We start from the raw sequence: 27,229 nt of genomic DNA on the forward strand, positions 1-27,229 counted from the left end.
CCAGCTCCGAGATCTCGCCTCAGCCTCCAGAGTCGCTGGGATTATAGGCATGATTCCACCGTTTCAAATGACCCCCAGCGTAGTGCTCTCTAATATTCCTAAGCAGGAGGAGGTTGTGATTGTGCCTTATGGAGAAAACGTGTGTTCGATCAGCTTTGTTGGGGCATGAGTTATGGTGCTATGGGCTATGAGTTCAATGCTAATGAATCAACAATCTATGTATCAAATAAGATTTCTTTAAACAAAGACAACATAAAACAAAGGCATGTACTATTGATCGGCTCATGAAAATGTTGTGACCAGAGGCTCGCAGGAACCCAGCCCTGCATTTCCCTTGTAGCAGTGGTTCACAAGTATTTGCTCACTCCATGTTTGAGGTGGCTATGGACCATAACTACTGCAAACAATGAGAATTGACTGATGGCCTTTGTGCAGCTGTTCTCCTGAAACAGGCAGAGACGGCCTAAATGTCCCTCAGTGATTTCCAGTGACTTCTCAGCATGGATGATGGGAGTGTCAAATGCTTCCTTTATTTTAATTTATTTTATTATTTTTTGAGACAGGGTCTTGTTCTGTCACCCAGGCTGGAGTGCAGTGGCACCATCTCAGTTCACTGCAGCCTCGACTCCAATGTTCCCTTGGATGTAACCTAGTAAAGGCCACCCGTCCTGTTGTGCAGGCCCTCCCGGGGTCCTGTCTCAGGCCCACTGTCCTCCACTCTCTGCTGGAGCTCATAGTTAACACTGATGATGAGCCAAACTAAACCTCTAGCCCAGATCTCTCTCTTGAACCCCAAGTTCATTTCAAACTAAAGGCTGAAAATGCTCACTTGGTGTCTCAGCGGCAATTTCAACTAAATATACCCTAAACTTAGCTTACAATCAATGACCCTGACACCCATTCCTCTCCTCCCATTTCCCCAGGCTCCATGCATCTTTGCCTAAGCCTGAAGCTTGGGAAGAGGGAGTCACAGAGGGAGGGAGGAAGGGAGGAGACTTCTTTAATCCACGACATCAGCGCAGCCAACTTTGGGAAAATGTGGTGTAGCCAGTTCCCCAACTCCACAGCTTGCCCCTGCCAGGACCATCTGCTCTACCACCAGCCAAAACCTGAGGTCTAACTCACATTCCTTCTGTTTCATCCTTTTCCTTCCCTCTCTCCTGTCCATTCTCCACGACCTGCTTAATATCTCTCAGGTTTGTCCCCGTTCCTTAAGAACTTTCCTAGATGATCTCCATTGTATCTATATCAAATCCACTTTCCATAGCTCACAAAGCAGTGGCCTCGCACTTTGCTAAATATTTTTATTCACAGTATCTGGTGGAGGGGGAGAGGGCTTTGCTCGTTAAAATGCAAATTCCCCTCCCCTCCTCCATTGAATGGTGGAGTTCTGGGATCCGTATGTTTTTATTTTATTTCATTTTATTCTTGAAGCAGGGTCTTGTTCTGTTGCCCAGGCTGGAGTGCAGTGGTGTGATCATGGCTCACTACAGTCTCGAACTCCCAGACTCAAGCAATCCTCCCACCTCAGCCTCTTGAGTAGCTGGGACTAAAGGTGCATACCACGATGCCTGGCTAATTATAAAATTTTTTGTAGAGATGCAGCCTCACCATGTTGCCCAGGCTGGTTTCAGACTCCTGGCCTTATGCAATCCTCCCACCAGCCAATGCCCTCTGTGTTAGAGAAAGATGAGGAACGCCTTACCAGGTAACCGGATTGGCTTCCACGGGGCAGAGTTTGGCACATAGGCATGCTTCGAGGCGGTGACGATCAACTGACTGCCCAGCTTATATTGGAACTTGATAAAGGCGACGCCATCGGTCCCCGAGGTGCCAGAAGCGATGGAGGCCTGGTTGGTGAAGATCTCGATGAGCGCGTCCGCTACGGGCTGGTGGGTGCTGGCGTCGCTGACGTGCACCTTTAGCGTCACCTCTGGAGGTAGAGAAAGCACAAAGAACAGCTGCTGTCAATGGGAAACATCCACAGCAACTCTGGTATGACTGTGATGGGAGGTGGAAGGAGGGCTCTGTAAGGACATCTAGGTCGACACTCAAAATATGCAGTTTTTACCAGGGACATTTCTTCCTTAGAGGTCTGCTTTTTACTTCACACGATTTCCCATTTTCTTCAAAACCACAGCCTGTCCCAAACTGCTGTCTTCTTTACTCCTTCCTGCTCACATGATCAAGAGAAAAATTCTATACCTTAAGACATTGGGCAACCAACGCAACACTTCGTGTGTGTGTGTGTGTGTGCACGCGTGTGTGCATGTGTGTGTGTGTTTTGAAACAGTTTCACTCTGTTGCACAGGCTGGAGTATAGGGGGGTGATCATGGCTCACTGCAGCCTCAACCTCCTGGGCTCAACTGATCCTCCCACCTCAGCCTCTTGAGTAGCTGGGACTACAAGTGTGTGCCACCACACTGGGCTAATTTTTGCAGAGATGGGGTTTTGCCATGTTGCACAGGCTGGTTTCAAACTCCTCAGGCTCAAGCGATCTGCCTACCTCAGCCTCCCAGAGTGTTGAGGTTACGGGTGTGCCCCACTGTGCTTGGACAACAATATTCTTTCAATGTGGTTTGGGCTACCATAATAAGGGCACAGTGGGCTGTGGTATTTATAGGCGTATCCTTCTCTAGTCCTGGGAAATGTGGCAGAAGTAACCCAGGATTGTGCACTGGTAATCACAAAGACTAGACTGAAAGGAAGTGAAAACTACTGTTAAAAGGGAGGACCCAAAGAGTAGAACAAGAGAAGGTTAGAAAAGAATTAAAAAAAAAAAAAAAAAAAAAAAGCAAACATTTGAAAAGACAGATGAAGTCAAGTTAGGAATATTGGCAAAAACAGATCATGAATGTGGGAAACAAACAGAATGCTACAAATTGCTAAAAAATTAAAATAGAATGGCTAACTTACATTTACTCAGGCAAGGGATAGTTATTGAACGTTTACTCTGTGCCTAGAATTGTAACTACACAGCTACAGTGAAGGAGAGGACACCTGAGTAAACAGGGAAGTACCACGGCTGAGGGGGAACAGCATGCGTGGAGGCTCAGAGGCAGGAAGATGCCATGTTTCCTGGAGAAACAATGGCGGGTTCTGAAATCTGGATGGAGAGCGTGAGAGGCGTACGAGGCTGCAGAGGCAATTAAGGCCAGATCACGCATGGCTTTACCAGCTTCCTAAAAGGATTATTATTTATTCTAAAGGCAATGCAAAGTCACAAAAGTTTTAAGGGGGGAGTGGAGATCAAATTTATGTTATAGAAACATGTGGCTCTGGGTGAGGAAGAGGCAAGGCTGGAGAACAAGCATTCAATTAAGAGGACTCTGTGATAACCCAGGACTGAGATGGTGGTAGACCAGACTCCGTCCGGTAGAATGATCACATCAAGGGTGCTGATTCCAGAACTATGTGGGGGAGCAACTCCGAAGTTCATCCTGCTCTCATAAACCCTATTTGCTTATGTAGGAAGAGAACAGCTGGTGCCCGGTGATGTATGTCCACCTGGCCACTTGCAGGCACCACGTGCCATGCTTTTTGAGCTGCCTCTGATCTGAAAGACTTGGGATAGGAAGGTGGGGCAAGGACTAGCAAAGAGGAGGTGGCCAAGGAGGCTCGTGTTCATAGCACTTTCCAGAGTGAGGCTCAGTGGAGTGCTCATCAATGAGCTGGCTGCAGGCTGGCTGGGTACAGAGCAGCCTGAGAGCGAGGATGAGGAAGGATGGCTGGGTCAGCCTTGCAGGTATTGCCCAGCGGCACACACTCTGGAGTTCTGCAATTCTCACTGGAGGTTTGAATCTCAGCTCCACCGTGTGTCAGCCATGTAGCCTTAGGTAGTTTATTTATTGTCTCTAGGCCTCAGTTTCCCCATTTGCAAACTGGGAATGATAAACACACATAGCTCAACATATAGGTAGAAACATCTAGTGTAATGCCTGGCCAAGTAAGCACCGACACAAGCTACTGCAATTGCGTCATTCCAATCATGATGATTGTAAACTTTCCAACATGGTGTTTGTGGATACCAGATTTGGGGTTCAGAGAGGAGAGTTAGAAAGAAGAAATATAAAAAACAAAAGGGACAGGTGAAACAACCCTCTCAGAGAGTATTCATACCTTTTTTTGTTTGTTTGTTTAGATGGCATTTTACTCGTCACCAAGGCTGGAGTGCAATGGTGTGATCTCAGTTCACTGTAACCTCCGCCTCCTGGGTTCAAGCAATTCTCCTGCCTCAGCCTCCCAAGTAGCTGGGATTACAGGCACCCACCACCATGCCCCACTAATTTTTTGTACTTTTAGTAGAGACAGGGTTTCACCATATTGGCGAGGCTGCTCTTGAACTCCTGACATCAGGTGATCCACCCGCCTCGGGCTCCCAAAGTGCTGGGATTACAGGCGTGAGCCACCACACCTGGCCTGAGTATTGATACCTTTACATCCAGAGTTCTGTCCTACACTGGGGCAACCACATTAAGAAGAACTTCTTTTGGTTTTAGAATCTCCACCTTGGTAACTTGCCAACTAGCTGTCTTATGATACTAAAGCAAATTCGTACTTCAATACTGCAAATTTCAGTCAGTCATTTTTCACCCATTTTTTCCACATACTGATTTAATACATTTCTTGTGTAGATAACCATAGACAAGAGCTAAAGAATCCCAGACCTAGCTAAAGCATTCTCCTGCCTTTGAGGAGCTTTGAGCTATGGGTGTGTACTAAATAAATCTCTTAAAATGTTTTAGAAAGAACAAATAAATGCTACAGATACCAACCTTGGCTACTTCATACTATAGGAGAAAACTAGTACCCAAAAAGGCACAAGTCAGCATCATGAAAATCAAGGATATGATATTACAGAATACATTTAGTCAATTCTCCCCAATCCAATTGGGATGTGCACGACACACACACACATTTTCTTCTTTCTTTTCTTTTTTTTTGAGACATAGTTTCGCCCTGTCCCTAGGCTGGAGTGCAGTGGCGCAATCTTGGCTCACTGCAACCTTTGCCTCCCAGGTTCAAGCTATTCTCCTGCCTCAGCCACCTGAGTAGCTGGGACCACAAGTGTCCGCCACCACACCCACCTAATTTTTGTATTTTTAGTAGAGATGGAGTTTCACCATGTTGGCCAGGATGGTCTCAATCTCTTGATCTTGTGATCCGCCCACCTTGGCCTCCCAAAGTGCTAGGATTACAGGTGTGAGCCAGTGCGCCCTGTTCCCCCCCCGCCACATTTTCTTATTTAACTTGGTCCTCTGTGTCCCCAAGTAGTATACTATTCCTTTTTTAAATTTTAAATTTTTATTTATTTCCATAGGTTTTAGGGGAACAGGTGGTGTTTGGTTACATGAGTAGTAAGTTCTTTAGTGGTGATTTCTGAGATTTTGGTGCACTCATCACCCAAGTAGTGTACACTGTACCCAGTGTGTAGTCTTTTATCCTTCACCCCACTCCCACCCTTTTCCCTGAGTCCTCAAAGTCCACTGTATCATTCTTATGCCTTTGCATCCTTATAACTTAGCTCCCACTCATGAGTGAGAACATACAATGTTTGGTTTTCCATTCCTGAGTTACTTCACTTAGAATAATGGTCTCTGATTCCATCCAGGTTGCTGCAAATGTAATTATTTCACTCCTTTTATGGCTGATTAGTATTCTGCAGTATATATATATACCACATTTTCTTTATCCACTCATTGACTGATGGGCATTTGGGCTGGTTCCATATTTTTTGCAATTGCAAACTGTGCTGCTATAAACATGCATGTGCAAGCATCTTTTTCACATAATAACTTTTTTTGTTCTGGGTAGATACCACTAGTGGGACTGCTGGATAAAATGGTAGTCCCTTTTTTTTTCATAGGTGTTTGGGGAGCAGGTGGTCTTTGGTTACATGAGCAAGTTCTTTAGTGGTGATTTGTGAGATTTTGGTGCACCTATCACCCGAGCAGTATACACTGAACCCAGTGTGTAGTCTGTACCTAAGTAGTATACTAAATTATAACATAAATTAACTCATGGTGCATTAATAACCACATAGCAGAAATCCTGCATTGATAATTTATGCAATTTTATGGAAATGCAACATTTACTAACAATTGGGATTACAAGGTCTTCACTGTTTGCTGAGAAGGCAAAAACTGCTGAGATTTGAGGGAAAAAAATATGAATAAACAGAGAAGGGGGAGTTCCACTCTAATCAACGCTCTAGATTCTACCACTTGAATTTTTTCTAATATGGGAAGCATAGTTTAAGTTCTACAATTATATACTTTAAAAGAGATTGTTTAGTTCTTTGCTTGGTATGATCAGAGAGGACCAAATGTCAGTATGATTCAGTAATTCTTACAGCCCACAGGGGCATCATTGTTATAGAATAACACTGAAAATGGGACTCTCCGTTCAACAGCAAACAAAACTACCCCTAACTAAATGACAACCAGGGCAGCTGTCATCTGACTGGGCGGGGCATTAGTTGCTACAGGACTCTCATTTATAGGAAGACCCCATAAATGGTCCCAGACCTAAATATGCCCTAGGATGCACTCTTTGCTGCTCAGTGAGTGCTGAGGACCCTGCTGCGTTGGTCACCTGAAGACTGCACTAAACCCAGACTGGGACATCCTTTTCTCACTCTATACCCTGCACATCCATCACCAAAGTCTGCTCATTTTGACTGCAAACTCTGCATCTCAAAGCAGGCCTTTCTTTTGTACCCTTGTGAACACTGCCCTATTTCCAGACCTTCACCATCCATCACCCACACTGCTGCTCAGCCACTTTACAAAAACGGTCACCCTCTTCAGACCTGAGCCCTGAGATCCCTCTGAGGCCAGAGGGAGCTATCCAATACACTCAGCTGACCTCTCCTTGTCTCCCTCAAACCCTTTGATGCGACCCCACTGTCACCTGTACCAGGGGTAGCAAATTCAGCCCGGCCCTCAGGCCAAATGTGGCCTGCTGCCTGCTTTTGCATATAGTCCATGAAAATTTTTTTTTTTTTTTTTTTTTTTTTTTTTGAGACGGAGTCTCGCTCTGTCACCCAAGCTGGAGTGCAGTGGCTGGATCTCAGCTCACTGCAAGCTCCGCCTCCCGGGTTCACGCCATTCTCCTGCCTCAGCCTCCCGAGTAGCTGGGACTACAGGCGCCCGCCACCTCGCCCGGCTAGTTTTTTGTATTTTTTAGTAGAGACGGGGTTTCACCGTGTTAGCCAGGATGGTCTCGATCTCCTGACCTTGTGATCTGCCCGCCTCGGCCTCCCAAAGTGCTGGGATTACAGGCTTGAGCCACCGCGCCCGGCCCGGTTAGTCCATGAAAATTATATGGAATTTAAATTTCAGTGTTCATAAAGTTTTATTGGAACACAGCCACGCCCCATCATTTGCATCTAGTCTATGGGCTGGTTTTGCATTACAACAGCCGACTTTAGAGGTTGCCGCGGAGACCATAAGGGCCACAAAGCCTGAACTTGGTACTTTTGGCCCTTTAGAGAAAAAGGAAGGCCACGTGGCTCATGCCTGTAATCCCAGCACTTTGGGAGGCAGAGGCGGGCGGGTCACAAGGTCAGGAGTTTCGGACCAGTGTGGCCAACATAGTGAAACCCCGTCTCCACTAAAAATACAAAAATTAGCTGGGTGTGGTAGCACATGCCTGTAGTCCCAGCTACTCGGGAGGCTGAGGTGGGAGAATTGCTTGAACCCAGGAGGCAGAAGTTGCAGTGAGCCGAGACCGCGCCATTGCACTCCAGCCTGGGTGACAGAGTGAAAAAACAAACAAACAAACAAAAAAAGTCATCATACTCAAGGGACAGGATCTATCCCAGAAGCCTCCTGTCCTGCACCAGCCGCCCCACCTGAACCCACGCCCTGCCCTCGGCTCCTCCTTCCTGTGCCTTCCTGCCACAGCTCCTCACCTTTGAAGGCAATGTCTTTCTACACTTCCCTTCCATGTTGCTGATTCCTCCTTTTCCTTTAAAAGGTTGTAGTAAGGTGGATTCAAGAAAGTGCTCTGGCGGGACTCAGCAACCCTGTATTCCCCTGAAGCTCTCCAGACACATGGTCTCTGTTTCTTGCCCATTTCCGTTTCCATTTCTGTCTGTTTCACCTTGGGCCAACTGTGGGGGTGTACAACGGAGACCAGACCCCTGACCTTCACGAGCTTTAGCTTTAGAGATTAAATACACACCGAAGTGTCATTCTGAACTTGAAGAAGTGCCTCAGGGAAAGCTGGGTGACACAAGGCAGAACAGGGTACCTATTTTCAACTCGGCGGTCAGGGGAGGCCTTCTTGAGGACGCATCATTTTAGCTTAGGCCTGGAAGAGGTACAGGGACCAGCCAGGCAAAGGGGCGTCCTGAGATGAGAACCAGGTTGTTTACCACTGAATTAAAACCCCCATGGAGAGAGCTTAGTGCAGGAGCCCTCATGCCTGAAGATGAGGGGTCTGGGCCACCCATGTACTGCTGTTTTGTTTGTTTAGAGTCATAGGTCACTACAGGCTTGACCTCCCAGGCTCAAGTGATCCTCCCACCTCAGCATCCCAAGTAGCTGGGACCACAGGCACGCACCACCACATCCAGCTAATTTTTGTATTTTTGTAGAGACGGGGTTTTGCCCTGTTGCCCAGGCTGGTCTCAGACTCCTGGGCTCAAGCAATCCTCCTGCCTCAACCTCCCAAAGTGATGGGATTATAGGCATGAGCCACCACGTCCAGCCATACCACTATTTTACAGTGTCTGGGGTGGCCCATGAACCCCTCAAGAACAGGGGCTTATTTTTTAAAAATTCAATTTATAACCGTAAGTCCTAGCTCGTACCTAGAGCCAGCAGGTGGTCAATAAAGGTTTGCAAAATGAATGCTGGGGTGAAACTAACCATCTCTTAACACAACACTACCTGAGATAGGGGTCATTAGCCACATGTGAGCATATACACTTGTTTAAATTAATTAAAATGAAATTAATTTAAAAATTGAGCTCCTACATAACACTAGGCTCATTGTAAGCGCTCAACAGCCACAACTGGCTAGCGGTTCCTGCATCGGAGAGTGCAGACTGGATATTTCTATCATTGCAGAAAGTTCCTTTGGACAATTCTGATTTCCGAATCTGAGTCAAGAAATCCGTGGTATCCAAATGGTTCAAGGAACTCCCAAGGAAAATCTATCTGAGCGTGACTCTGAAGTGGTGTCTTCGCAGCCCTTGTGGATCAGACCTTCACTCAAGTCCTTCAGTGGCTTAAAAGGCCCTGTGTGACCTCTTCCCATCCCTCCTCTCCAGCTATATCACCTCCCGCCCTCACTTGCTACACTTTCCCCTTTCAGGGACTTGCAGGGAGGCCAGGTACGGTGAACATGCTCTGCTCCGATTGTGCCCTGGCCTGGTGCAGTCTCCCCCAGACACCCATCCATGCAGCTGAGACCCACGCCTCCCTGTCTTTGCTTCAGTACCACCTCCTCGATGAGGCCATCCTATCACTGATTACTCTTTTGTAAACATTTTCAACATGGAAATTCTAGAATGCATATATTTTAGTCTGTTAAGCCTGCTGTAACAAAATCCCATAAACTGGGAAGCTGATCAACAACCGGAATGTATTTCTCAAGTTCAGGTAGCTGGTTAGTCCAACGTTAGGGCAGATGAGGTATCTGGTGACGGCTCACCTTTTCACTGCATTCTCACGTGGTGGAAGGGATGAGGGGCTCTCTGGGGTCTCTTAAGCACACTAATCCCATGCACAAGGGCTCCCCCCTCATGACCTGATCTCCTCCCAAAAGACCCCCACTTCCTAATACCTTCACCTTGGGGGTTAAGATTTCCATATATGAACTTGAGGGGAAAACAAACATCCAGAACACAGAAACATACAAGTAGAAAGAACAGTACAAGGACCCTCCTCCCAAACCTGTCCTGATAAGAAGTTTCAAATAGTGTCATCTTTCTACCATTCTTTCCTTCATGCATTGCTCCCTCCATCCCCACTTTTTTGCTGGAACATTCTGAAGCAAATTCCAGATGTTATATTAGGTTGTATTATTTCCCTGTACATTTTTGTTGTTGTTTCTTGAGACAGGATCTGGCTCTGTGCCACTGGAGTGCAGTGGCACGATCTTGGCTCACTGTAACTTCCCCAACCCGGGCTCAAGTGATCCTCCCACCTCAGCCTCCCAAGTAGGTGGGATTATAGGGACACGCCACCACCAAGCCAGGCTAAGTTTTTGTATTTTTAGTAGAGACGCGGGTTTTGCCACATTGCCCAGGCTGGTCTTGAACTTCTGGACTCAAGTAATCCGCCTGTCTCGTTCTCCCAACATGCTGGGATTACAGGGGTGAGCCACTGCATCCAACCACCATAAATATTCCCACTTAAAACAGAAAAGGATTTTTTTAAAAACTACCACCAAAGCACAATTATCATGCCTAATTAAATAATAATCTCCTTATATCATCTAATACCCAGCATATATTCAATTTTTTTGATTGCCTAAAAACATTTTTTAAATAATTCTTACTATTCTGTCTAAAATGTCAACCCCAACCCCACCGCAAACTTCTGATATTCTCCTGCTCTGCTTTTGCTTTTTATGCATGACATTGATCGATTATAACATGCTCATAACTTACATGTTTATTAAACATTAAACACTACCAGATGGAAACTCTGAGACAGTTATGTTGTGTTTCTGTTTTCTTCTTCATTCATGCATCCTAAGCATATAGAATAGTGTCTGGCACACAGTAGGCACCTAATGTAGATGCTGAATTAATCTCTAAAACGAGTAGGCATTTCTGGGTATCTTCTGATCCATGGCCTAAGTATTCCTGGTGTTTTGTTGTTGTTCCATTTATTTCTTATAACTACTTTAAAAATAGATACTATAGAGATCCATTTGAAAAGTATTAATCAATCCAGATAACTAACTGTAAATAATCAGAAAATATTTATTGACCAGCTACTATATGCTTAGCATGATACCAGGTACTGCAGGGAGATTAAAAAAGAAGATGAAAAAAAGACATGGCTCCTGTTTTTAAGTAGTTTACGGTTTTGTTGGGGAGGAAAGACCAACACATGTGCCAGAAAGCAACAAGAATGAAACTGGCTAGGAATCTGTTAAAAAAAAAAAAATTATATATATATATATAGCAAAGATGAGGTTAATCTGATCTGGAGTTTCCATGCAAAAACAGAATCAAAGACACAAACAAAATCTGAACACATTTACAGAGGTGGGGGGATCATCAAAAGATTTAAGGAAGGGTATGGTGTGAACACTGATACTATGAAAGGGTTGTGGCTATCTGGGTACGCACCGCATGCAAACTGGCCCTGATTGTGGTTTACGGAGGTCAGGGAGGAATGCTTCTTGGAAGAGATGAAATTGAAGCTGGTGCTGGAAGGGTGGGTACCACAGGCAGATGAGTTTTTGTGGCATCTTCTGAAATAGTCTTCCTCCCTTTGAGGAATTCCAGATGCTCATTTTCCCAGCCTCCCCTGTAGCTAAGAAGGAGGAAAAATGGGCTGTGGTTCTGCTAAGCTGTGGCTCTGCTCATTCTGGTTGGCAGAATTTGATGTGGAAGTCAGCAGCATGAAGAAGCAGGGCTTTTTTCTGGCTAAAGGGACCACAGAGGAGGCATCTGGTTGGGGGCAGCAGGGGTGCTCCCGGAAGAGTCACACCACACAGCTCAGACACCGTTCTGGCTGTGAGCCTCCTCCTCCCACAAGTTCTGTGCACTACCCAAAAGCTGTAATAAATGTCTTTTCTCATTAAACCAGCTAGATGGGCAGTGCTGCTTGCCCTGCTCGGGTTCTGTGCTATCCCGGCATGATTCTATCTAGCTGGGGACCATCTCTTTGAAACCGCACCTCACGGCTCTCCTTCCACCCTGCACCTTCCTTCTCCGTACCCACCATGGGCTCCAGTTCTGCCTGCCTGCCCAAGGTGGTGGACCCTGGGAGTTTGTGCTCAGGCCTCTTCTCGATATACACTCTCATCTACGAATTTATTTCGCCATCAGGAATTCAGCCGTCGCCTCTAGCATATTCTTCAATTTTTATCAGCCAAGTGCAGAGCCAAGAAGGAAGAAATGAGCGCTCAGGAATTCTTCCCCTACCACGATTCAGAGCTCCTCTGCTCTTGGCAAACATGAAGACTGTGGTTCTGTGGGCACAAACTGGTCCATTTTAAGTAGTACAAAGAGCATCTGCTTTGTGGGTAGAAAACTAAACATCATCTTTTAGTCCAGCATTATCTTTTAGTCATTTCCTTTCTAACTGCCACAGATTTAGAACTAAATGCAACAAGGCTGTTTCCAATTGTTGGCTTGGGAGGAGGCGCCTCTAAGTAGCGAGTTAAGAGCGAACAAGAGGAAGGAATTAGGGTGCATAATTTACTGGCACATGGAAGAATCGCCCTGTCAGTATTTGACAAAACTGCCAGCAAACACTGAGAGACCATGGGAAGGCATGCCTTGTTTTTTTTGTTTTGTTTTGTTTTTTGAGATGGAGTTCTGCTCTTGTTGCCCAGGCTGGAGTGCAGTGGTGCAATCTCGGCTCACTGCAACCTCCACCTCCTGGGTTCAAGCGATTCTCTTGCCTCAGCCTCCTAAGTAACTGGATTATAGGCACCTGCCACCATGCCCAGCTGATTTTTTTTTTTGTAAGGTAGAGACAGGGTTTCACTATGTTGGCCAGTCTGGTCTTGAACTCCCGACCTCAGGTGATCCACCTATCTCGGCCTCCCAAAGTGCTAGGATTATAGGCGTGAGCCACCACGCCCGGCCAGCATGCCTTGCTTTTAATCCCCACTTCATCAAATAATAATGCATACTTTTCGTTATTTTTCTATAAATGATAGGATGCATTTATTTTACAACTTTGCCTCCAAACTCCACAACATGTACTATTCCAAAACATAAAATCCTTTGTGGTTTTTCTGGGACCAGAGCTGGGAGTACAACTTCCACCTGCTTTCTGCACAGTCTGCCCCCTTCTCATTTCTCATATCTATTCTAACTCTGGCTCTGTCTTAAAAGGGAAAGTAAAGTTTGTGGGCTCCATTTTTAAAATGCGTTTGTTTCGCTTGTTTGTTTCTGTGAAGTTTTTGGCTTCCTCTAACCGCTTTTCATTCCCTTTTCTATTTCCTCAAATTGGCCTTTGTTCTGGGATTTTCATTTTTTCTTTCCTTTTGGTGTTTAGAGCTGTCGGTTTCCACAGCAACCCATCCTAGTAGTGGGGAACCAGCATTTTATGGGTTGGCCACTGGGTCTGGGTAGAAGAAAGGTCCATTCCCACGGAGCAGGCCACGCAAATGCTCTCACCCCAAGTGGCCCAGCACTCCTGTGGCTGCCTGGGCCAGGGAGGCCAGCTGAAAAGGAGTCACTCTCCTTAGCACCATGATTAGCTATATTTAACCCCAATTTAGGGAGTTACAATGGCTCTTCATCTCAATAAAACACCAGAAAACTGCTTGATCACTTAAAAACGTTTTCCAAATAAGAGGCTATTGTAAAAATGTTACCTGACCTTTACTCTAGTAGGTTTTGCCCCATGTTACTTGGTGCTAGAATTTTACAATATTAGCATGTGCATTGAATTTCCATGTCTTTATAAAGCATGTTCCAGGATATCTAATGCGTGAAGGGGTGGCTTTCTATTTCTATTTCTTTTATAAACGTAAGAGGTTTTACTCTGTAATCTGATGAAATTAGGATGCACTCTGTTACACTAGAGTTTTCGTGTAATTTTTTTTCAGACTTACATAGGGCACATGCGGCTTGTATTGTTCTATTTTATTTTCTACCCCAAATTTAGCCAATCATGTCCTCCAAGCAAATTATATTTATATATTTTAAAGACTAGTATAATCTATATGTTATGTAACACGTAACAGATTATTTAATATGTATCTCATAATATATACTTTATTAATCTATAATACATCTCAATAAGAATCTGTTACAACTTGTACATCCCAGGACTCCCTTATAAGCAATTTCTAGCTGCACTAAAGCATTTGGCAATCCTTGTGTTTAATTCTGAAAACAACATTCAGTTTGATGTCCTGCAAAGATCAAAACTTCTGTCACCCAGAAGAGAAAGGCCCATGCTGGCATACTTCAGAGGGACGAATACGCTGGGCACTAGAAACCCCCAGCTCCCCAGGTCTCCTCTCCACATGGGTACCTTTCACTCTTGATTGTACCAAGAGATCCCCTGAACCTTTCTATGGATCTGTGGCCCCAGTGTCTGATACAGAATTCCCACCTATGTGGGGTTCTTTTTTTGAAACATGTTCCTTAAACTTCAGTGGAGGATTACAGTCTCTAGACATCCATTTGAATGACCTCATTGGAGATGCATGGAAGAGATAAATGTGCTGGAACTTTGAGTACCACTGTGTGCCTTTCTGTGTTCTATCATCTTGGGCAACTGATGCTTAGGCTAAACCTCATGAAAAGGCAGCCATGTGGTAGACTCGACAGCTACAGCCTCAGTTTGAAATAGGAAGAGAAGAGACCACAGTAGAGTGCTATTTACACTGGTGGCTCCTACCGGCTGCCCATCCTCTGAAGGGCGTCTATTTAGACCGACCTCCCTCCCTCCCTCCCTCCTTTCTTTCTCTCTCTCTCTCTCTCTCTCTTTTCTTTCTTTCTTTCTTTCTTTCTTTCTTTCTTTCTCTTTCTTTCTTTCTTTCTTTCTTTCTCTCTCTCTTTCTTTCTCTTCTTTCTTTCTCTTTCTTTTCTTTCTTCTTTCTTTCTCTCTCTGTCCCTCCCTCCCCCCTCCCTCCCTCCCTCCCTCCCTCAATATCATCTAAAAAAGTTATCTCATGAGATATACATCTGACAGCAAACTCTTCACCAGTCTTCTTCTTTCTTTTTCTTTTTCGAGACAGAGTTTCACTCTTGTCACCCAGGGTGGAGTTCAATGGCACAATCTTGTCTCTCTGCAACCTGCAACCTTCACCTCCTAGGTTCAAGCAATTCTCCTGTCTCAGCCTCCCCAGTAGCTGGGATTCCAGGTGCCTGCCACCACACCTGGCTAATTTTGTATTTTTGTAGAGATGGGGTTTCCCCATGTTGGCCAGTCTGGTCTCAAACTCCTGACCTCAGGTGATCTGCCTGCCTCGGCCTCCCAAAGTGCTGGGATTACAGACATGAGCCGCCATGCCCGGCCATGAATTAACCAATCTTCTTGATGTAGTGTCAGAAATACTTAGATGTAGCTTTAAAGGAGTATATGAAAATAGCATTATTGTACTTATCTCGGGAAACTTCTCCAAAATACTCAAACCAATTTAAAATAAAAGAATGTAACTGTTCAAAAGAAATAAGAATCAAAGCACCAAAACGATGCTACATATGGCTCCAAAAAACAAAAGCAAAAGTCATAGTTCCAACTTTTAAGAACTTTTCCATAAAAAGCAATGCATATCCATAAGGCTAATATCCTTACTTTTTTCAGATACAGTGAAGTATCTAGTGACTATATCATGGAAATGTAAATATGGTAAATGTGTTTACTGAGCTTCAAACAATACCCTGCTCTACTGAACAGGAAAATGATGGTGATGCAACACTGTGGAGATCAGAGGACCCACAAGGATTTCTAAAGAAATCACCACAATAAGCCACCCCAACATGCTTCTGTTTTGTTGGTATTTTATTTACTTATTTGTTTTGGGACACAGTCTCACTGTGTCACCCAGGTTGGAGTGCAGTGGCATGATCTCGGCTCACTGCAACCTCCACCTCCCAGGTTCAAGCGATGCTCCTGCCTCAGCCTCCTGGGTAGCTGGGACTACAGGCACGCACCACCACGCCTGGTGAATTTTTGTGTTTTTAGTGGAGACGGGGTTTCGCCATGTTGGTCAGGCTGGTCTCAAACTCCTAACCTAAGGTGATCCACTTGCTTCAGCCTTCCAAAGTGCTGGGATTACAGGTGTGAGCCACTGCACCAGGCCAGTTTTGTTGATGTTTTAAATTTTTCATGAAGGCACAAAGTCCCCTTGTGAGACTCTGGAAGAATCTGGGAACTGCTAAGGTAATGAGCAGTATTAAGCATGTCTATGAAATTAATGTACACACCTTAGCCAAGCTTCAAAGATCTGTTGGAAGGCACCAGTGGAACGGTTGCCAAGGCAACCTAACCTGGTTGGGGAAAGATTCTCTGTTGTGCCTTGGGTGTTTCCAGATCTGTCTTTATCCACAGATATGCATTTACAGTTTTATTTTTAATTTTTAATTTTTATTTATTTATTTTTTTGTTTAGGGCTGTCACAAGAGTAAAATTACATACTTGTTTTGAAAAAGCAGCTTTAAGATGATGATGATGATGATGATGATGATTTTTAGCAAGTCATTTCTCTCTCTGGGAAGAGACCAGTTAGAAAGTGCTATGTGGGAGCCAGTAGTGAAGAAATTGACTCACTAATTATTTCAGAATTAAAAAAGAAATGGGCCAGGCGCGGTGGCTCACGCCTGTAATCCCAGCACTTTGGGAGGCCGAGGTGGGCGGATCACGAGGTCAGGAAATAGAGACCGTCCTGGCTAACACGATGAAACCCTGTCTCTACTAAAAACAAAAAAATTAGCCGGGCATGGTGGCAGACGCTTGTAGTCCCAGCTGCTCGGGAGGCTGAGGCGGGAGAATGGCGTGAACCTGGGAGGCGGAGCTTGTAGTGAGCCGAGATGCCGCCACTGGACTCCAGCCTGGGCGACAGAGCGAGACTCCGTCTCAAAAAACAAAAAGGGCAAAAAAGGCAAGCTGAAGGGCCTTGCTGAAAAACTATGAATGGCCTAAGTGTTGATGCTCTCTAACACTTGAAGTATTACAAAACAAGATAAAGGTCCCTGGAGCAGCTGAAGTCAGCGCAGTGCTTAAATCATACACATATGGGCTTATCTTTTCCAAGAAAGATATTAAACAGGCTACAGTGAAGCTATTATTGAAGTTTTCTTTTCTGTTTCAGATGAAGCTGAAATATTTCAAGGCACTTTAGCATTTACATTACAAATATTCCTCCTGGGGACTGTGCACAGAATGCACATTTCACCACTGCATGGTCTGGGGCTGGTTTCTAAGCTCCTCACTTAACCAGTCATGTGGTCTTGGCCAAGTTCACAGCCTCCTTGGCCTGTCATTTCTGTGTCCAGAAAATATGGATACCAACTGTCTTGAAAACACCGTAAGATTGCTGGGTGGACTGCCTGGTGGTGACTTTGTAAGGTGTCTGCTGGCAACAAAAGTATTCCTGATCTTTCCCCACTTGCAAGCATTCCACTAACTTTATTTGGTGAAACAAAATCTCCAAAGCACCCTTTCCCCCTAAAAGCTTCTCAATTAAGAAAGCCCCCTCCGCAAAAAACAAAAAACAAAAAACAAACAAACAAAAAAACCAGAAAAATATAGTGTGCTATTCAGAGTTCAGGGCGTTGGACTGACAACCTAGAGTTGATGGTCATCTCTGCCCCTTCTGGCTTACTGCTCTTAAGCAGAGTTTTCTCATCTGTAAGAAATGGGGTAATGGCCCTGCCATAATAATCTCAGAGCTGTAGTGAGATCACAAGGGTACAGCGCTTCCCACACACTGCAGCTGTGCACAGTGAGAGCTTAATCACTGCTAGCCATTTTTATAATTAGCTGATTGTTTCCCAACATTTGACTCTTAAATGAGGATCACCAACGGTCTACAGAAAGTTTACAAAAGACCTCCTGAGAAAGTTCATGGAAGGAGCTGACCATGCCTGGCTATGGTTCTTGGAAGATTCTTTTTTCTCTCTCTCATACCTGCTGTGGACAATTCCCAAGGACATGGAGAGCTGGAGGAACAGCAGAAGCCATTGGCAAGACAATTCTCCATGGGTCTCTTAAGTAGTTCTTTACATATTGTGGGCAAGATACTGACTGTGCTCTCTGTTCTGAGCTGTCTCTTCAAGGATGTTTCTGTTTTTGAGACGGAGTCTGGCTCTGTCGCCCAGGCTGGAGGGCAGTGATGCGATCTCGGCTCACTACAACCTCTGTCTTCTTGGTTCAAGCAATTTTCCTGCCTTAGCCTCTCGAGTAGCTGGGATTACAGGCAGCCCCCACGCCCAGCTATTTTTTTTTTTTTTTTGTATTTTTAGTAGAGACAGGATTTTGCCATGTTGGCCAGGCTGGTCTTGAGCTCCTGACCTCAGGTAATCCACCCGGCCTCCCAAAGTGCTGGGATTACAGGAATGAACCACCGTACCTAGCCCTCTTCAAGGATGTTTCTTTAGTGAACAGCTATGCAAGATCGAGAGGTGTCTCCCTCTAGAGCAAACAGTAGGTATGCTTGGTGCCTCTCGGAAAAGATATGGGCCCCTGAAGCTCAGGATTTCTCTCCTATAAAGTAAGCCATTGCATGTGCAGGTATCCTCTGGCCCTCTTTGCATTGCTCCTGTGGGAAATGGGGTTCAGGGAACTGGAGCCAGAATGCTGACACTCTGGCTACTACTGCTGCTGTGAGTAATAAACATCCCTTATCTCTGACCAGGAAGTATCATGTCTCCACCAACTTCTATCAAACCGTGCTAGGCTGGCTCATTAGCTTCCAAGCTTGGCAGAATCTCAGACTTTTCCTAATTCTTGGGTCACTAAGGAACCCATGGAACAGTATGAAGACATTTAGGCAGGAGAGGAGTGGACTAGGGTCCTAGAGAAGAAATAAGGGAGTCAGAGAAAAGAAAAGAGATAAGACAGTCCCAATTTTTGGGTAATGTCTTTTTGTTTAAAGAAGTGGGTTTTCGAATTCTTAAATCATCCTCTGCTGGGGATGGCCAAGATTGCCCATTTCCCTTAGTAAATTCTACCTATTCCTGCTCTTTACACCACACTTAGACCCCCGCCTGCCAGCCACTTAGCTCCATTAGTTTAACATGTTGTTCTTGGCCAGGTGTGGTGGCTTACACCTGTAATCCCTGCATTTTGGGAGGCCAAGGTGGGTGGATCACCTGAGGTCAGGGGTTCAAGACCAGCCTGGTCAACATGGTGAAACCCCGTCTCTACTAAAAATACAAAAAATTAGCTGGGCGTGGTGGCAGGCACCTGCAATTCCACCTACTAGGGAGGCTGAAACAGCAGAATTGCTTGAACACAGGAGGGGAAGGTTGCCGTGAGCCGAAAGTGTGCCACTGTACTGCAGCCTGGGCAAGAAGAGTAAAACTCCATCTCAAAAAAAAAAAAAAAAAACCCAAAAAACGAAAAACCCATGTCATTCTAAAATGTGCCACATGAGTCCATCCTTACAAGAAGCAGAATCTGAAGGTTTTCCACTCCAAGCATTAGTGGGTATTTTATTTGTTTTTATAGCACTGATCATTTTAGTTCCCTTTTAAACGTGAAGGGTTGCACAGCCACATTTAGGTCATCACAAGCAGTAACTCCAGGAGCAGAATTAAAGTGATATGCTAATTAGGTTTCCAGTTGCCACTCATTTAACATTCAAAAATGTGCATGTGTTTAGTGAAATACAATTTCTGCTTTCTACATCTGATTGAACAAATTCTGTATTAATGGTAAAGCATGGTAAACTCTGCTGACGCCTACAAGACATGAAACCTTACAATGTCCTGATTAAGGTCAGGCATGGTGGCTCACACCTATAATCCCAGCACTTTGGGAGGCCAAGGCAGGTGGATCACCTGAGGTCAGGAGTTTGAGACCAGCCTGGCCAATATGGTGAAACCCCGTCTCTACTAAAAAACAAAAATTAGCCAGGCATGGTGGCAGGTACCTGTAATCCCAGCTACTTTGGAGGCTGAGGCAAGAGAATCGCTTGAACCCAGGAGGCGGAGGTTGCAGTGAGCCAAGATCGTGCCACTGCACTCCAGCCTGGGTGACAAGAGCAAAGCTCCATCTCAAAATAAATAAATAAATAAATAAATAAATAAAGTCCTGATTTACCTCAATATTTATGAACTTTATGAAATATTTTTATAATTTATAGGAGTTTTTATAATTATTTTTATAATTTATAGGAGTTTTCTAAGAACTTTAAAACCACACACAATTGAAATTTCCTGCTTTATCTATGGGGGATAAAATTTAACTATTCTGAACAGCACAGCACTGTTCTTGGTGATTTTTTTCCATAGCGAATATCAGCATACAGTATTTTCCACACAGTTTAAGTTTCTAGAATGGCTCTTAGTTCGTGTCAAATGGAGCAACCTTTTGTCTTTTAACCTTTATAGATCATGTCCAGGCAGCAACATCAATACAAGGGACTGGATTTCCCTCTCTTGCCTGGAGAAATAAGAGTTCCAGCCACCCCTTCACTGCCATCTCAATTCATAATGCTGTAACAGACAATGGAAAGTTGTTTTTCCAAGTGGCAGCCCAGAGGCTCTACCATATTTTGTCTTACACTTGCAAGTTGATGCTATTTTCAATTATCCTTCACACTGGTGTTCTTAAATGTCACCTGCCAAATGGGTCACAGACGTATATATTGTACCAAATAATCACTTGGCTCAGACCAAGAACTGAAGTTAGGAGAGGTGCAGGGTCAATGATGACATGCCCAAGAGCGCCCATCAGTCAAAGGAGTTAGGAGTACAAGCGGCGGCAGAAAAGTCTACGTATGAAAGAGATTAAGTCAAGTCCTAGGATGGTCCGTTGCCGACCTGCCCTCCTTGTGCGGGAGCCACATCGAGAAAGTGTCGTTCATGCCACAGGCATGCAGGGACAGGACGATTCCCCCGGGGTGATGGTGCATCTTCCCAAGGGAACAAACCCAAAGAGACTGGCAATGGAGAAAAAGTTACAGAAAGTGTCAGAGGCTTTCTCCCCAAAGGATGAAACAACGGGCTTTCGGATGAGCTATAATCCTCAACCCTTCATTCTGCAAGATGAGGAACTTGAGGTTTTCCTTCAAGGTTATGTAGCTACTCATAACTGAGATGGGACTGTCAGGGGGAGTAGGTGTATTCACTGTGTCTTTGTGTTCTCTAATTTTGATGCTTTGACATCTCAGAGCTTTGCTGGGCATACAGGGACTAACCCTCCCATCACTAATTCCTGGAGATCATAAATTACTGCTCCGTGAGCATGACTTTCAGCTGCAGCCTGTCAATCCAGAGCCCACACCCCAGCCACATCCCCTAGGGGCTGTTATATTCCAGTCCACCCTTCCCTGCCCTGATCACCCCAGGGCCAGGTACCAGGCAACTGGAGTGAGCTCCTGTGCCCCAGAAGCCATCACAATTAGTCAAATTAGCCAACCCTGAACCTGCCGCGGCCGCATACCCTGCCTTGTCCATTCCTTCCTGAGAAAACCTCAACAAAGGGCCCTGCCCACATTTCTCCTGCTCCCTTGGCCACCTGGTTGGCCCTGGTGGTTCTCTGTGTGGCCCTGCCTGGTATGGTGTAGCCCTCCTCTTGGGAACTGTGGGTAACTTTTCTTTTCTTTTAACTTCTCTCTCTCTCTCTTTCTTTTTCTCTCTTCAGCATCTCGCTCTGTTGCCCAGGCTGGACTGCAGTGGTGCAATCTCGGCTCACTGTAACCTCTGCCTTCCAGGTTCCAGTGGTTCTCCTGCCTCAGCCTCCCAAGTAGCTGGGACTACAGGCGTGAGTCACCACACCTGGCTAAGTTTTGTATTTAGCAGAGATGGGGTTTCCCATGTTGGCCAGGCTGGTCTCAAACTCCTGACCTCTAGTGATCCACCTGCCTCAGCCTCCCAAAGTGCTGGGATTACAGGTGTGAGCAATAGTGTCCGGCCAAGTAACTATCTTCTCCATAGCTGCCCATCCTCTACTGGTCTGTTGGCCTCACCACACCTGAATAATAATAAAACTTGTAATTTAAAATAGTAGATGACTGGAGGTTTTCTTGGTGAAGATACGCCATGAACAAAGTACTGGTGCAAAACTAGTTTTATTTATACTTGCTGCAAGGAAGAGCTTTGTAAAAGTTTAGGTTGCATGAATAAACAGTATATTCTAGATCACAGAAAATATTTGTCCAGAGAGAGAAAATGTCTGGTTAGGTAAGCACAATAAAAGACTCAGTATCAGACGTGATGAACCTCTCAAGTCACCTTCCCGACTCTATAATGTCTATAAAAGAAACGAATGGAGGGCTGGGTGCTGTGGCTCACGCCTATAATCCCAGTAACTCAGGAGACTGAGCGGGAGGATCGATCGCTTGATGCCAGGAGTTCAAGACTAACCTGGGTGAGACCTTGTCTTTACATAAAATTAAAAGTTTAGCCTGGTATGGTATGCATGCCTATAGTCCCAGTTACTCAGGAGGCTGAGGTGGGAAAATGGCTTGAGGCCAGAAGTTTGAGGCTGCAGTGAGAAGTGATCGCATCACTGTACTCCAGCCTGGGTGACAGAGCGAGATCTGTCTAATAAAAAGGATAGGAAGAGTGAATGAAAAATTTCAGATTTTGGACAGCAAAAATTCACTGAAGATTTTTGAGCAGGGAAGTGATCAATTGTACATCCAATACGCAAATTGGACTGCCACAGAAGGACACTATGGGGTGAACTATGGTGGAAGTCCAGCCCTAAAATCAGAGAAAGGCTTGCTGGTGCCTATGCGCCTGTGCGTGGACACGGGGACAGACATAGGAGGAAGACTAACTTCAAACTTCAGATCCTCTCTCAACACAGGCGAGGAGAGTGTCCTGGGCAGAGATCTTAGTGTAACTGTTCCCAAAATATCATCAGAACGGGGTCTGACGGCATGGACATGACCATGCAAAGTAATTGTACAAATAGAGCACGATCCATGGATACCGTGATAAATGTATCACGGGCATGGGGCTCGTGTGCAACTTGACTGTATGTTTCTTGCTGGGGCAGGCCTCCATCTTCACATTCAGATGTGCATTTATCTGACTAACGTGATTGAGAAGATTTTAAATTTCAGATTTCAATTCAGGTGTTTCACTGAGGCTATGACAGGTAAAGTATTTGGGGTTCTTCTTTGAAAAAGTCAAATTAAAATATTTAAATTGTGCAGAGGAAAAATTCTTATATCATTGTCATCAGTATCAATGTAATTTATTTAACCCTTTTAGGATTAGCCATTCTTTTTTTTTTTTTTTTTGAGAGTCTTGCTCTGTCACCCAGGCCGTAGCACAGTGGCACAATCTCGGCTCACTGTCACCTCTGCCTCCTGGGTACAAGCGATTCTCCTGCCTCAGTCTCCAAAGTAGCTGGGACTACAGGCATGCCCCACCACACCTGGCTAATTTTTTGTATTTTTAGTAGAGACGAGGTTTCACCATATTGGCCAGGCTGGTCTCAAACTCCTGACCTCAGGTGATCCACCCGCCTCAGCCTCTTTGGGAGTGCTGGGATTACAGGTGTGAGCCACTGTGCCTGGCATAGCCATTCTTTTTCAATGGACAGTCACTACCATCAGATTTAAGGTGAAGAATCTCAAGGATCATGACCATCAGATTTAAGGTGAAGAGTCTCAAGGATGACCCCCCAAAAATATAAATGAGGGCAGTGGCTGAAAGCCACATCTTAAGCACAACTATATGCACCCGGAGAAGCAGCAGTTCCATCCAGGTTCTTTTTCTTCTGCTCGATTAGGTCCTATCCACCTTCTCACCAGAACTAAGTCCAGCTGACACCTATCATGACTAACGCTCCCGCCAGACCAAGCTTCCTAGAGCATGGCTTTCCATCATGCCACATGCCTTTCAAAAACACTCAGTGATTCTGGAGACAAGGAACCCTCTCCAGGGCTTTCGGTCACTGCAGTTCACAGGTGCGGATATCCACTTAGATCCAGGGTACTGTCGAAAGGCTCTCTGTTGGGTGACCTTATTTCCTGCTTCCATGTGCTGACCCAGGAACATGAGGATGACACCATCGGCCCACCAGCAAGAGGGCAAATACCTTGACTTGTTTTTCAGAAAGTTGGAATCCACACAAACGCTGCAAATTCCCATTTGCTTGCAGGGTGCAACTGCATGTCATATACAAAGGCCATATGGAGGCTGAACCTGCAACCCTGACATGACACAGATGAGATTCTAACAGGCTGCGCTAACAGGCCATTTACAGGATTAAATAGTGAAGATTTCATCTTAAAGTAGAAAGTGACTTGAGGCCGGGCACGGTGGCTCACGCCTGTAATCCCTGCACTTTAGGAGGTTGAGGCGGGTGGATCACCTGAGGGCAGGAGTTCGAGACCAGCCTGGCCAACATGGTGAAACACCATCTCTACTAAAAATAGAAAAAATTAGCCAGGCGTGGTGAAAGGCTTCTGTAATCCCAGCTACTTGGGAGGTTGAGGCAGTAGAATCGAGCGAGCCAAGATTACACCACTGCACTCCAGCCTGGGCAACAAGAGCGAAACTCCGTCTCCCAACAAACAAATAAACAAAGCGACTTGAAGAAGACCTCAAAACAATTCTACCATCACAAAACCGTGAGTATATTCTTCCAATACTGTGATGTTTCCTTTCTAATCAACCAACCAATAAGTCTTATTTAGGAGCACAGAGGCAATGTGGGGAATTAAAACCTTTTTTATTTTTTTGAGACAGGGTTTTGTTCTGTTTTCCAGGCTGCAGTACAGTGGCTATAGCTCACTGCAGCCTCGAATTCTTGGGCTCAAGCGATCCTCCTACCTCAGCCTCCCAAGTAACTGAGACCAAAGGCACATGCCACCATACTGGGCTCATTTTTTAGTTTTTAATTTTTTTGTAGAGATGAGGTCCAGCCATGTTGCCCATGCTGGTCTTAACCTCCTGGCCTCAAGTAATCCACCTCGGCTCTCAAAGTGTTGGGATTACAGGCATCAGCCACCGGGCTCAGAAAAATTTTACTTTCATTAGGAAATGTTAAACAACATTGTCACTCTCATGCTGTCCAGATTAACATCTGTCTTTCAAAATCAGTGGTTGTCAGGCACACAATCCAACTACAATACATTATACCCCACTTGCAAGTATACAATCAGAGTACATAGGATTTACTTAGGAAGGGCATATACTCTAATGCCAGAAAGCAAAAGCAAAATTGCTACCTCATTGTGAAAATTAATAAATGCTAGGGGGAGGTTACAAAAAGAAATCTTGTAAATAGACAAACATCTGCTAACATTGAGTTTTCAAAAGCAGAAAGTTTTTAAAGATACTGAACAGCTCGGATATCTTATCTTGACAAACTCTATTTTATTTTATTTCTATTATTTTTTGAATGGAGTCTTGCTCCATTGCCTAGGCTGGAGTACAGTGGCATTGATTTTGGCTCACTGAAACCTCAACCTCCCGGGTTCAAGCAATTCTCCTGTCTCAGCCTCCCAAGTGCACATTGCGCCACTGCACTCCAGTCTGGGCAACAAGAGTGACACTCTGTCTCAAAAAAAAAAAAACAAACCCCCAAAACCAAAAAAAATCCATGTCATTCTAGCGTATGCCACATGGGTCCAGCCTTCCAAGAAGCAGAATCTGAGGGTTTTCCACTCCAAGCATTAGTGGGTATTAGGGTTTGTTTTTACAGCACTGATCATTTTACTTCCTTTTTAAACCTGAAGGGTTGCAAAGCTACATTTAGGTCATCACAAGCAGTAATCGAGGAGCAGACACCACACCCAACAAATTTTTGCATTTTCAGTAAAGATGGGGCTTTCACCATGTTGGCCAGGCTGGTCTCGAACTCCTGACCTCATGTGATCCACCTGCCTCAGCCTGTCAATGTGCTGGGATTATAGATGTGAGACACTGCACCCAGTTGACTAAGCCTATTTTAATCAGTATTTCCATAAATTGTTATTTCTACAACTTAAAAAACCTAATATAATCTTAGCACAAACAACTATTCCTTATTGCAAACCTAGTCCTACTTTGTGTTTTCAATATTCAGCTTTCTTGCTCATTTATTATGTAATCTGTAAGCAATAAATTAATGGATGTATATAATATAAATACGAACTTAAACATAATACAAATTAGGAACAAGCAGAAACCAAATTTAACTCATTATTATTTCTGAGAGAGGGCATTATTCTGTTGCCCAGGCTGGAGTGCAGGGGCATGACCATGGCTCACTGAGGCCTCGGCCTCCCAGGCTCAAGCGATTCTCCCACCTCAGCCTCCTGAGTTGCTGGGACTATACGCACACACTACCATGTCTGGTTGTTATTTTTATTTTTTATAGAGATGGGGTCTCTCTATGTTGCCCAGGCTGGTCTTGAACGCCTGGTCTCATGCAATCCTCCTGCCTTGGCGTCCCAGTGTTAGGATTCAGGCGTAAACCACTGTGCCTGGGCAAGTTTATATTATTTTTTTAATGCACATATTTACTGAAATAACCAATGAGCTGAACATTGGCTCACAACTCATGATTTAAAAGCTATGTAAAGCAAACCACAGCATTCAAAGTCTTGGCTGACAACTGCCCACATTTAAAATGAAATGCTCAATAGCATGTGAACTTGAATCTACAAAGAAAACAAAGTATTTGGAGGGGAAGAATCTAATCCCACCTAACTTCTAAAGACTTTCCTGAGGACTTGCAGGAAATCTGCATTTTTTATGCCTTCTTTTCTCCAATGTGAAAAACAAATGAATTAAAATCACAGGTAATATTTATCTGTGCTGCTAATATTTAAACACAGCAAACTTTCAGTGATCGTTAAATTATTTTTGCTTAGTGATTGGGTAAATGTTCAATTAGGAGGAAAGAACACAAAAGGTATGTTTAATTTCTAACCTCTAATCTCTTAACGTTTGTAGGTCTCTGGTATTTGTTGTTGAGTAACAAATACAAGTCGTCTTTGGGTGTAGGATGCACTAGCCTAAAAGTAAAAGAGTTGGCTTAACTAGCCAGTGATACTTGACGATTAAATTTTCTTTCTGGCCTTGAGAAACCCAATATATAAAAGAATGGCCAGTTTCCAGTTTCTGTTGCGATGCATGTGTGGGGGCGGGTGCAGACTGGGGGAAAGTGTTTGGTGAAGGAGGAATTTGGTGGGTAAGAGGAACGAAAAAAAATTTTTAAATCCCCAAACCACATCTTATATATGTACGAGATAATCTAGTTTCCAATAAATCATCACATGGTTTCTCTCATTTGATCTTAATGTCGTGACACAGGTTACAGCAGGTAATACCTGTGGGTTGTTGTAAAGGAAAGGGTGACCTAACAAGGTTAAACATGCCCTACAAATGGCAGAGCTGAGATGCAAACCGGTCTGGTCTTGTGACCCACTGCCTTGAATGCAGAGTACTGTGAC

At 44.7% G+C, this 27,229-nt stretch overlaps 1 protein-coding gene across 1 annotated transcript in view; it reads right to left on the reverse strand.

The window, feature by feature from the left end:
• FAM171A1 (family with sequence similarity 171 member A1) overlaps positions 1 to 27,229 on the reverse strand; it is a 147,800-nt gene that overhangs the window by 57,199 nt on the left and 63,372 nt on the right. The window contains exon 2 of the mRNA XM_033208664.1: positions 1,706 to 1,933. Coding sequence (XP_033064555.1) covers positions 1,706 to 1,933 — 228 coding nt within the window. The remainder of the gene's footprint in view (positions 1 to 1,705; positions 1,934 to 27,229) is intronic.

The sequence above is a fragment of the Trachypithecus francoisi genome, unplaced genomic scaffold, assembly GCF_009764315.1.
Source record: "Trachypithecus francoisi isolate TF-2019V2 unplaced genomic scaffold, Tfra_2.0 Lachesis_group9, whole genome shotgun sequence".
Classification (NCBI taxonomy): domain Eukaryota; kingdom Metazoa; phylum Chordata; class Mammalia; order Primates; family Cercopithecidae; genus Trachypithecus; species Trachypithecus francoisi.